This window comes from Mustela lutreola, chromosome 6 (genome assembly GCF_030435805.1).
Source record: "Mustela lutreola isolate mMusLut2 chromosome 6, mMusLut2.pri, whole genome shotgun sequence".
NCBI classification, from domain to species: domain Eukaryota; kingdom Metazoa; phylum Chordata; class Mammalia; order Carnivora; family Mustelidae; genus Mustela; species Mustela lutreola.
In genome coordinates this window covers 42,966,624-42,978,177 of record NC_081295.1, presented here as the reverse complement: position 1 = coordinate 42,978,177, position 11,554 = coordinate 42,966,624, and the positions used below count along the sequence as shown (strand labels likewise).

At 39.3% G+C, this 11,554-nt stretch overlaps 1 protein-coding gene across 1 annotated transcript; it reads left to right on the top strand.

Moving 5' to 3' along the window:
• The first annotated feature begins 813 nt into the window (after positions 1 to 813).
• SMIM8 (small integral membrane protein 8) lies at positions 814 to 11,446 on the top strand. Its single transcript, XM_059177133.1, has 3 exons — positions 814 to 954; positions 8,892 to 9,052; positions 11,004 to 11,446. The coding sequence occupies exons 2-3, from the start codon at positions 8,918 to 8,920 to the stop codon at positions 11,160 to 11,162; spliced, it is 294 nt and encodes a 97-aa protein (XP_059033116.1). The 5' UTR covers positions 814 to 954; positions 8,892 to 8,917; the 3' UTR covers positions 11,163 to 11,446.
• The last annotated feature ends 108 nt before the right edge of the window (positions 11,447 to 11,554 follow it).

The window sequence follows — 11,554 nt, the reverse complement described above, 5'->3', positions numbered from 1 at the left end:
GTCTAGCAATATCAGATGCTGATGATCTTCTGGAAATTAAAACTCAAGTCAAATACAAAGTTAATTTGGCTTGAATGAACGAGTTTTAAATTCAAAATTCATTTCCCCAAACTTTACACAAATTCATGTCCAAATCTGGGCACCCGCTATTCTATTTGGTTTGTTTTATCATTTTTAAAAATTATTATCATTTTTTAAAGTAGGTTCCAGACCCAATGTGGAGTCCAACATGGGGCTTGAACTAGGACCCTGAGATCGAGACTTGGGCTGCGATCAAGAATCAGACCCTCAACCAATTGAACCACCTGGGGACCCCTATTTTTTTTTTTAATGCAACTGGCATACCAAGAAACTTTAACATCAAGAAAGTATGTACAAACCAGCAACCCTATCTATTTTTATCACAACCATGGCTACACACACCTTGCATCTTGGAATGTCAAGACACTAAGAGAATGACAGAGTATTAACTGTATATTTGAACCACTGTGCTTCTAAAATCCAGGCTGGAGGATAGCCTTCTTTCCCGTCTCAGAATGCTTTTCCCTTCCATTAAATACATTTTTATGTATTTAATACATAAATACAGTATGTATTTATGTAGATAAATACATATGTACATAAATGTCTAGATGTTGTCTCCTTGTATTTCTACAAAACACAGACACACGAAAATCGAACCCTGGGAGGCTGAAAACTAAAAGTAAAGGGAGAAACTAAAAACGCCTCTTGCAAGCTCCCAACAGCTGAATCCGTGGGCGGCGCCACCACCTGGGAGCTAGAGGAGCGGTCAGAGGCCTGAGGCCAGCAACGCACCCGCCCCTGCGTTTGCGGCCTCCACGCTGTAGGGGCCGCTGTGGCAATGAACCTGATGGGCGCTCTGGGCGGCTCTGTCCTGCACGCGGCGAGGAGGCGGAGCTGAGAGGACGCGCAGGGTGGGTGACCTCGCAGCAGGTGAGGGGCGGCGGGTGATGGGCGACGGCGGGGGAACAGGGTGCTCTTCCCCCTACCCCCACTGTCCGGTCCCTGGCGTTGTCCAGGGGGCCGCCCTGTGGGCCTCGCTTCCAGGTGCGTCGGGCCTGACGGCGTTCTCTCCAGCCCCCCGAACCGTCGCTACTCTGTGGACGCCCTGAACCGTCTTTGGGATCCCTGACCTCATAGAGCCCATTTCCCGGCCTTCACATGCCAAGATCCCGGCGCTGGTCCTGCGCCGCCTCACGTCAGGAACCCTCCCACTTCCTGGCCAGTTTCTTGGTGTCCCAGCTCACCAGGCTGCTCTTCAGAGGGAAGAGGTGTTGAGATTGTTTTCACCTGAAGTGTCTCTTTCCTTCAGTCACGTGTTCCCCCTTGCAGTTCCCCCGCGCAGTTTCTTTTTTTTCTGGAGGCTTCAGATGCATCTGTCTCTGAGTAATAGCCAGCTGTGGTGTAGATACCACCGTATGGGGAGGGAAGTAGTATGCACCACTACCTCAGATTGTAACAGCCGTTGGGAAAACCCTTCTCCCTTACTCAGGTACAGTAAATTCAAGAGATGGAAAGGCACTTTTTTAAACTTTTTTTTTTTTTTAAACATCAAAACAACAAATACAGAATCCATTTAAAAAAATTTAAATGATTATAATTTTATGTTTTGTAATTCTGGTGATAAAGAGTACCATTGGGGGTGAAGTGGAATAGGGGTGGGCTGGAAATTGAGAGACCTGGGTTATCTCACTCTCATTGGCAAAGACCAGTCTCTTTGGGTCTAGGTTTCTGTGTTTAAAAAAGGGAATTGGACTAGGTGGTAAGCATGACAATAGCTGTCATTTATTGAACATCTCTTACATCCTTTAAAAAGTGTTATTTCACTTAATCTACACAGCTGTTCTGTGCAATAGATAACAGTACCCTTTCAGGTGGAAACTGAAGCCTGCAGAGGTTGTCACCTCTTCCAAGACCTCCAGCTTACACATAGCAAGACTGGAAGGAATTTGAGGCTATGCCGAATCCCTTGAAAACACAAAGCCGTCTGAGTCTATCCCAAACTTGTTTATTCTAATTTAAATTCTTTTTGAAGTGCTCTGACCCTGACTGCAAATGATTTTCTTAAATATTAAGATAGTGTGGTATGTGAAACTAAAATAACAAGTGTATTTTATATCTCCACTAAAATAGTTTGTCTGTTTTAGAATTCTTTAAATCTTAAAAAAAGGGGGGGGGGGCTTTGATTATTGCTAAGGTTCATTCTCACTAACATTCTATAATTCTGATGGTTTTGTTTTGACATCTTCTGTTGAGATGCTGATTTCAAAAATGAACATCTGAAGATGAAATTTTTCCCTAAAGTAACTCATAGTCTTTTTATCTTGGTCTGATTTCCATGTACAACATAATATAGTCATACCAGTGAATTGTTCAATATCAGTTGCCAAATACACTCTGATCATCTGCCTGAGCAAAAAATTTAGTAAGGGAGGGAAAATCATCCAAAAATGACCAGTTCTGACTGTCTAGGACTATGTTGTACAGGCTCACGCGTTGTGCATTAGTTCCAGGAGGGCACCATTCTCACTCACACTTTGAGGTGTGGATGACACTTATGAAGCTGTGTGAGGCAGCATCCTGTCTCTCTGCTGCTTTCTTTTCCAATCACGTATTTCCTTCACAAGAGGATGGGCATAAGAAAAAGATGAACTTTTTACCAGGGAGGGACATATGAAGTAAATGCAGCTGAATTTAGATCCTTTTTATTTATGGGTAGGTATAAAAATCTTACTCTGTTTTTAAAAAACATATAAACGGCAGTTTCATATCATTTGTCAGTAGGGGAACAAGAAATGAGTGATGGAAAAAATGAAGAAATACAAGTAGGGGCTGCTGGATAGATTGCACCCGCCAGGGATGGCCCCTTAGATACCTAATTTATTGAGTATTTTGCAAGTGGGCCCACACACAGGCTAATCACCAAATTGCTTCACCAGCAGCAGTGCAGTGCCAGGTTTCGGTCATCCCTGCCAGACTGTGTGTGTGTCTTTTTAACACAATAAATGACTTTTTTTCCCTAGCTTAAAAGTAAACCTATCTTGAAAGCAAGTGTAAGTCGAGATTGGTCAGTATCATATGCAAACAAGTTTAAGTGCTTGCTACTTACAGTGGTGAACAAAGAGTGAGGGGAGAAGTTGGACAAAGTAATGGGAGGACCGGAAGTTCTAAGGGAAGTGTGCTAGATGTTAAATAGATGTTTTTGTCTAAGGTACAGTGCATTTGAGTGGTGATGTCAGATTATTGCTCTGCTTTGAATTTATGATTAGTTCTGCAGCTTTTAAAAGTGGAATTTACATTAGCTCTGCACTTGAAAATAGCTTTACTTCTAGATTAAAAGTTTACTTTTGATGGAGATATTTGTTTTCCCCAAAAGTTTTGACAGTGAACACATCTGTGAACAAATAACTAAGTTTTTGCACTCTATGTACTTTACTTAGACAACCAACACAAGTTGAATTTCTGCTCCAGCCATATATCTGTAGCTCTGTGGGCCAGGCATGTGAAGAGATTCAAAAGAACTTTCTACAGGAAAAGGTTTTTTGTTGTATTGTTTCTTATAGTTGTGTATAACACAATTTTTTTTCTTAATATTTATTTGACAGAGAGACACAGTGAACAGCAAGAGAGGGAACACAAGCAGGGGGGAATGGGAGAGGAAGAAGCAGGCTTCCCACTGAGCAAGGAGCCCCATGCGGGGCTCAATCTCAGGACCCTGGGATCATGACCTGAGCCGAAGGCAGCCACTTAATGCTTGAGCCACGCAGGTGCCCATATGGAACAAATTTTTGACTACAAAAGCCCTTTTTGTACTCAGTAATCTATATTTTTTTATTTAAAGTATAGAATGATGTTAAGATTTCTTTGTTCAATAGATTATATAAACAAATTCATGCAATTTTGGGGAGAACTGCTATAACCTCCCAGTGACTGTGACTGTGACTTATTAACATGCAGCAGTAGGGGCACGTGGGTGTCTTAATCAGTTGAACATCCGACTCTTGATTTCAGCTCAGGTCATGATCTCGGGGTTGTGAGACTGAACCCTGAGTCAGGCTCTATGTTCAGTAAGGAGTCTCTTTGTGCCTCTCCTGATCCTCCTCCCGCCCCTTCTCTCTCTCTCAAATAAATAAAATCTTAAAAAAAAAAAGAAAGCAGCAATAAAATTGAACTGTCTTATGCCATATCTGGTAAAAGACATATATAATGGAAAATGTTACTTATATACTTCGCAGAAAGTATACTTTCCATCCACAAATGATGGAAATTGTGGTACATGAAATCTTTTAAAATATAGTATGATAGGTAATCCCTTAATTTGTAATTGTCCCTTTAATAAACATTTCTGCTAGCTTCCAGTTCAGGTGTTCTTTGTCATTTCTGGTAAAAAGTTTATAATAAATAGTGTATTATTAAGGTGAATATGGATGTCTGGAGATAGCAGTATAATAAGGACTGTCTTGATTATTTACTTCCTTCATTCATTACAAAGAAAACATAGGTTCTGCTAAGGAAAAGAGGAGACCAAGGAATCTTGCAAATAAATTTAAGTCATTACATGGACGCTTTATATGTCAATTATATGTTCAATTCTTGATCTCAGCTCAGGTCTTGATTTCAGGGATATGAGTTCAAGCCCCGAGTTGGGCTTCCCACATTGGAGGTTGGGCTCCTTGCATTGGGCTTCCTCCTGGGAAGGAGCCTACTTAATTTTTTTTTTTTTAAGTCATTACAATTCATGTTAGAACCCTCTTTTTTAAAAAAATTTTACTTATTTATGTATTTGACAGAGAGAGCGAGAGAGATCATAAGTAAGCAGAGAGGTAGGCAGAGAGAGTGGGGGAAGCAGGCTCCCTGCTGAGCAGAGAGCCCAATTCAGGACTTGATCCCAAGACCCTGGGATCATGACCTAAGCCGAAGGCAGAGGCTTTAACCCACTGAGCCACCCAGGTGTCCCATGTTAGAACACTCTTAATCCATACTTTTTACAGACATTTCAATATAGGTTGAATTTCAACATTGAAGATCCCTTTGATTTGATTTAAAAAATTTTTTTGCAATCCTTTGATTGTAAAATAGTGAAATGTCTCTTTCTCCCTCTCTTGTTTTTGGATTTGAGGTAAGGATTGCATTAACCATCCTCAATTCTTGGCAAATTTTATCAGCACAGAATGTAATCACAGAATGATTAACGGTGGTCTGAGGACCTTTCTGTGCTTTACAGTATGTGCCCTCTGTACCCACTTTCCCCATTACCTTGTTTTTCTTCCCAGTGAACAATTTTAAACCATAGTCTACTAGATATCTTTGTTTTAATTACATGCAGCAGTTTCTCAATAATTGAAGGAAAATGCCACTTTGTCAGTTTATAGTTAGAATGAATGAATGAATGACCTTTGTGTATTTGCCTTTTCAGGCCTTCCTAGTATTTTTATCTAATGCCCCAGTTTCAATTAGCAGTATACTCAGGCTGTCATTTAGTCTTAAAGTGGCTGTTGTGTTAACTATTTCCTGCCTCACATTTCTTTTAATGGGCAGAGCTGATTTATATTCTATAATATTGCTTCCACTTAAATGATTGCTTCTTTTTAAATTTTCTTTCCCAGTGTTAAAGTTAATCATGTTATTAACTTAAGTCGAAACATTACTGGAACTTAGCTTAGGCATCTGGTGATCAGCATTTGTCACTTAAATTCCAAATGCATTAGTGGTACATTCCATCTACCCTGTTCTCATGGCTGAGAGAGAAAGATGAAATGCCAGCGGTTTTCATAGAATGAAATCAAAGCAATAGGAGTAGGTTGTTGCCATAAGAAAGGAGTAGCCACAAAGGAATTTACCATCCCTTCCTCATTTTGTTGACATTTGGGAAAGATTAGGCCGTAGATGAAGAGGAAGTTAAAAGTATTGTTCAGTAGATTATATAAATCAATAGATTATATAAAAGGGATTCTGGACCTAAAGCAGAAGCAAATGCCAGGTCCCTACTAAAGCTATTTTTCTTTTTTTTAAAGATTTCATTTATTTATTTGACAGACAAGAGATCACAAGTAGGCAGAGAGGCAGGCAGAGAGAGAGGAAGGGAAGCAGGCTCCCCACTGAGCAGGGAGCCCGACGCGGGGCTCCATCCCAGGACCCTGGGATCACGACCCAAGCCAAAGGCAGAGGCTTAACCCACTGAGCCACCCAGGGCCCCCCCCCCTATTAAAGCTATTTTTGTGTGATATCAAGAAGTTAGTTCAGGATGGGGCACCCAGCTGGCTCAGACAGAAGAGCAGGCAACTCTTGATCTTAGGGTTGTAAGTTTGAGCCCCATATTGGGTATAGAGATTACTTAAAATTACTTAAAATAAATAAGCTTAAAATTTTTTTTTAAAGTTAGTGCAGGACATAGGCTCATAAGTAGACCTCTGGGTCAGCAGAAAGCAGTGTATTTTTTGCCAGCCTTGGGCATGATGAGTTTCAAGCAAGTGTATTCTGGCTGAACAAATTTCAGGCATCTTAAGGAATTGTTTCTAAGTTGTCTGTAGTGGGAAAAACAAAACAAAACAAAAAACAGTGTCCCAGTGGAGAAAATCAGTAACTTGCATACAGGGGAAATTTAAAAAAAACAATTGTTAGTTACAGTTTGAATGATGTTTGAAATGCTGATGAACTGTGTTCTTTGAGTTGCTATGTCATATACCTCATGGCCAAGGTCTGCAAAGTCCTTTGCAGAAGAAGTAAACAAAGCTAGATGATTGCTGTATTCTTGCAGAAGAGGTAAACGAAGCTAGATGATTGCTGTATTCTGCTGTAACACATCTTGGACAGAAACGTGAGACTACTTGTCATTGGCAAGTTGGTTTATCCTCAGTGCTTCAGAAATGCTCATTTGCTCCCCTGTGATTACAAAGCCAGTACACGCATCTGAAGGATGAGAGGTTTATTTAATGAATGTCCAGGAAACGCTGGCAAGAGAATGGAAGGAGCAAAATGCCATATCCTCCTGCTGGTAGACAGTTGCTCTGCCTATAACACACTCCTATGCTTGGATCAGGCATGTGTTGAGTTTTTCCCGTTGAATTGCATGGAGCTATTCTAAAGCTATTAGATGGGGGTATACTTTTCACAGTGAAAGCACACTGCTGAAACAACTCTTTCTAAATTTAAGTGGTGAAGAGAATACAGAAAATGTGATTGCTGAGATCTGGTGGTCTGCAGAAGCCATCCACATAGTGAAATTTTGGCTGAAAGCAGGTATGATTGCTATGGAACCCCTGAGGTCAACCTGGAAGACTGCAAACCAAGCGTGGTATTTGAAATACTCTGGTACTTAATTGCCAACTCTCTTAGTCTCCCAAACCAGTTTGATTTTAAAGGCTTTGTGGCTAGAGATAGTAGATGAACTATTTTCCAAGTAGATGAGCAAATCCAAAAGTTGCTATAGGAGTGCTAACTAATGTCAGACTGGAGCCAGAAAGTGATGATGATGATGATGTTGATAATGACAGTGACAACCATAACCTCTGGTGGATGATGGAACAGAGAACAGTGAACATTTCAGAAGCCCTGGCAAGTATAGGGAGCATTGAGAATACTTTCCCTTCAAGTAAGTGTTTCTGACAAGGTGTTTATCCAACTAAGTGGTATAGATGAAGTAATCACTTCAACAAAAAGTTTTGGGGAAAAAACAAACAAACCAACCAACCAACTCCTGGAGTGCCTGAGTGGCTCAGTTGGTTAAGCATCTGCCTTTGGTTCAGGTCATCATCTCAGGGTTCTGGGATCGAGCCCCTTGTCCAGCTCCCTGCTCAATGGAGAGTCTTCTTCTCCCTCTGCCTCTCTCCTACTCATGCTCTCTCTCTCTCTCAAATAAATAAAATCTTTTTTTTTTTTTAAAGAAAATAGAAAAAAACTGAACTCCTAATTTTCTCCACAATTAATAAAGGTACAAAAATATTGCTTTTATAAAGTCAATAAAATTGAAGACTTGAAGAATCCTTAATTGAACAAAGCCCCAAAGAGCGTTTAAATGTGAATGTTTGACTCTTGTTTTATAACATTTACCGTATGGTAGGGTTACAGCATTTCCCCAGAGAATTTTATTCATATTGTCATAATTTCAGCCTTTGGAAGCTCTCTTGGCTACCTTTTCCCTCCCAACTCTCCCTCACCCCTCCCCAGCATTAGATGGCAGGAATGATAAGAATAAGCTTTTGCCTAATGGTATCTAGAAGAGAGTATTCACAAAATGTTGACACTCCAGCTGGGAGAACTGGAAGCCAAAAGACACAGAGAGTTAGAGTGATTAAGAGGAGAAAAGGATATTCAGATGAGAAGATGGCAGAGCAGTCTTTCCCAGAGAGTCGCTGACACACAATGAGGAATGAAAGTAACTACCTGCCCTTACTGCTTGGTACTCATGCTTGGGTAGGCCAGCAGATGCTGAGCACGGGCCAGGGGGAAGCTGTGGGAGAAACTGAGGAATGCTAGCAGCCCTCCAGCTGTTTCAAGGTGAGCAGTAGTGAAAATGGGAGGAAATGAAGGGTATGAATTACTCTCTGCCCCCTCCTTCCCTTAGTACCCCTTTCATATAACAAGTACAAGGTGGCTCAGACCAAGGCTTCTGTGAAAGTAGTAAAACAACTTTTGCCCGTTTCACCGGTTTGTTCTAAGAGATGAAATATTAAATAACTGTTACCAAACAAAATTTAAAGTACTGTTTACAGAGTACATGTTACACAAAGTAATAAAATAATTGGCAATCACTTTGTATATAACTGGACTGGGATTCAAGAAAATGAATGAGTACAGAATGATTTTTTAAAGAACATTATAAAAAAATGGTCATGAAGGGGAAAAAAAAAAGGTCTCTTTCTTATTTTTAGGTAATAAATCCTCATTAGTCAAGAAGATGTCTTCAGCACCGGAGTCTCCTGGCTTTAAAGAGGAACCATCCAAAGAGAAAGACTTTAGAAACCCAGGGTTCAGAGGGGTCCGTACAACAACCTTATTTCGAGCTGTGAATCCAGAGCTCTTCATTAAACCTGTAAGAAATATATCCAGGATAAGTCATTATGTTCAGTTTAACTAGGCTATCAGAAATAGGAAGTTTTCATTTTATTTTATTTTATTTATTTTTTTAAGATTTTATTTATTTATTTGTCAGAGAGAGAGCGAGCGAGAGCGAGCATAGGCAGACAGAGTGGAAGGCAGAGTCAGAGGGAGAAGCAGGCTCCCTGCAGAGCAAGGAGCCGGATGTGGGACTCGATCCCAGGACGCTGGGATCATGACCTGAGCCGAAGGCAGCTGCTTAACCAACTGAGCCACCCAGGCGTCCCGGAAGTTTTCATTTTATCATGAAAATTCTGTGTTGACTAGTAAGAGCTCACTGAATAAAAGCAGGTGGAAGGAAAACTTTAAATACTGTTTCTCTAAATATACATATAAAACTATTTTAAGGGTATTTGAGAACTTTAACAATATAGTTGCACATTAATAGATCAACTTCTCAAATTCCTATCTAAAATTTTATTTTAATGGTTGCACTAATTTGAAATATTTTTTGCACTAAAGAAATATTTGTTTGATCAGGTATTATTGAGTAAATAAGATCTTCCATTGAAACAAAACAAAATGAATATCTGATCATTCTTTCTACAATCCCAGCTTTAACTGTATTATTTTTACTTAAGAGATATTGCAAATATCATGAAAAGTTTTAAACATACAATGTAAGGGAGTTAGCTAATCATTTATATTCTTGTTGCAAATTACTGAATATATTTGACCAGTTTTATTTTTACATAAATAGAAATTTATGTAAAAATAAATATTAATAGAAAAAATGTAAATGAAATCAAATATTATATAATATACTTAAATATATTGAATTTGGTTAGAATATTAATAACATAGTTGCCAGTGTAAACTGTTTTAAAGTTAAATAGGTCAGTTTAACAATCAGATCATTAAGTCAAGGTAGAATTTTGTAAAACCTTTGAACAAATGTGTTGTTTTAATTGCCAAGTGTATTTCAAGAGTTGTAGATTTAAACCCCTTTGAGCTTAGGGCTCTTCTTATGTGTCCATCCAAGTGGAAAAGTTTGACCTTTTTCTTTTGATGATTAAGATTTGAAATAGTAATACAACAGATGTGACAGAAGCAGAGAATACTAATTTAAACTTGTATCACTACTGTGCACTCACGCTTACCCTAAGAAACATTAATTTGTTGAGTGTGAACACAAAAAGGAAGATTTGAATTATACTCTTGACAGGACAAAACATTTCTGTGGAGTTGTGAACATCTTTTCCTATTTTTTTTTTTTTTTCCAATTTCAAAGTTACATCGCTTTGTCTCTTAGGGTCTTGGATTTTTCAGCAGTTAATCAAGATTATTATAACAGCATAGTATCTGCCCCAATCACTAAATTTCTTGAGGTTATAGAGTAGGTTCCCAGAGAAGAGTGTATACATTGTCATTTTTGCTGTACTTAATATATGATGTGAAAATGAAGGGCTTTTTGTTAGTTATCCATGAACTTAGGCAAGAAGAATAGCATATATACTTCATTCCTCACTTCCTAACAAGATTAAGTAATTGAAGGTTTGCCAGTGGGAAGCTTGGGTTGAGGCATGTTAAACAACTTCTTCTTGTCACCCAGATAACAGTGAAAACTCTGAGCACCAGACTCATTTCTGTGCTTCATTTCCCCAGCCTATCTCCCAGACACCACCATTCTGAAGGTGGAGGCCTGAGATCAGGCTGTACACAGGAGAAGAACTGGAGAGGAGAGCAGGAGTCTTTTCTAATTTCTGAATTATCAGGAGCTAAATTGATTGGATAAGGAACTGGGTAAATTGTTATAAGGGAAAAGCCCATAGCAGTGCTAGTGTGGTAATAGACTTGGTGTGTCAAGAGGAAAGTGCAACAGATTTAGGTCTCCTCAAATTATTAATCTTAATTAATGAGGATTTATCATTTTTTTTCTTTGGCAGAACAAACCTGTAATGGCTTTCGGATTGATAACCCTTTCACTTTGCGTGGCGTATATTGGTTATCTACATGCAACACAAGAGAATAAAAAGGACCTATATGAAGCTATTGATAGTGAGGGACACAGTTACATGAGGAGGAGAACATCTAAATGGGATTAATAGTGCTGGATACTGCAGATGGAACTTCATAAAAGGCTCTGAAATCTTTGAAGGAAAGACTGTGAGTGCATAGTATCAGCTTGTTCTAGAACGTGTTGATGAGGAAAGAAGGTAACAGTTGCAGCCAGGCCTTGAGGCTGTATTCCTTACCTCATTCTTTTTCCATAGAGGGAGCTTCTCAATATTGTTCTTTTATTAAGTCCTCGTATCAAAGTGCCAGGAGAATGGAAGTCGTTTTGTTAATTATTAAGTTCTGTATAATAAAAGTACCCAGTGCTGTCAGATTTGCAGAGTATTTTTAATATTTTGAGGTAAATTGTGTATTTGCAACTGCTGTGAGGGTTTTGTTTTGCTATTTGCAAAGGCAGTGATCATTTTCTTCCTGGCACAGA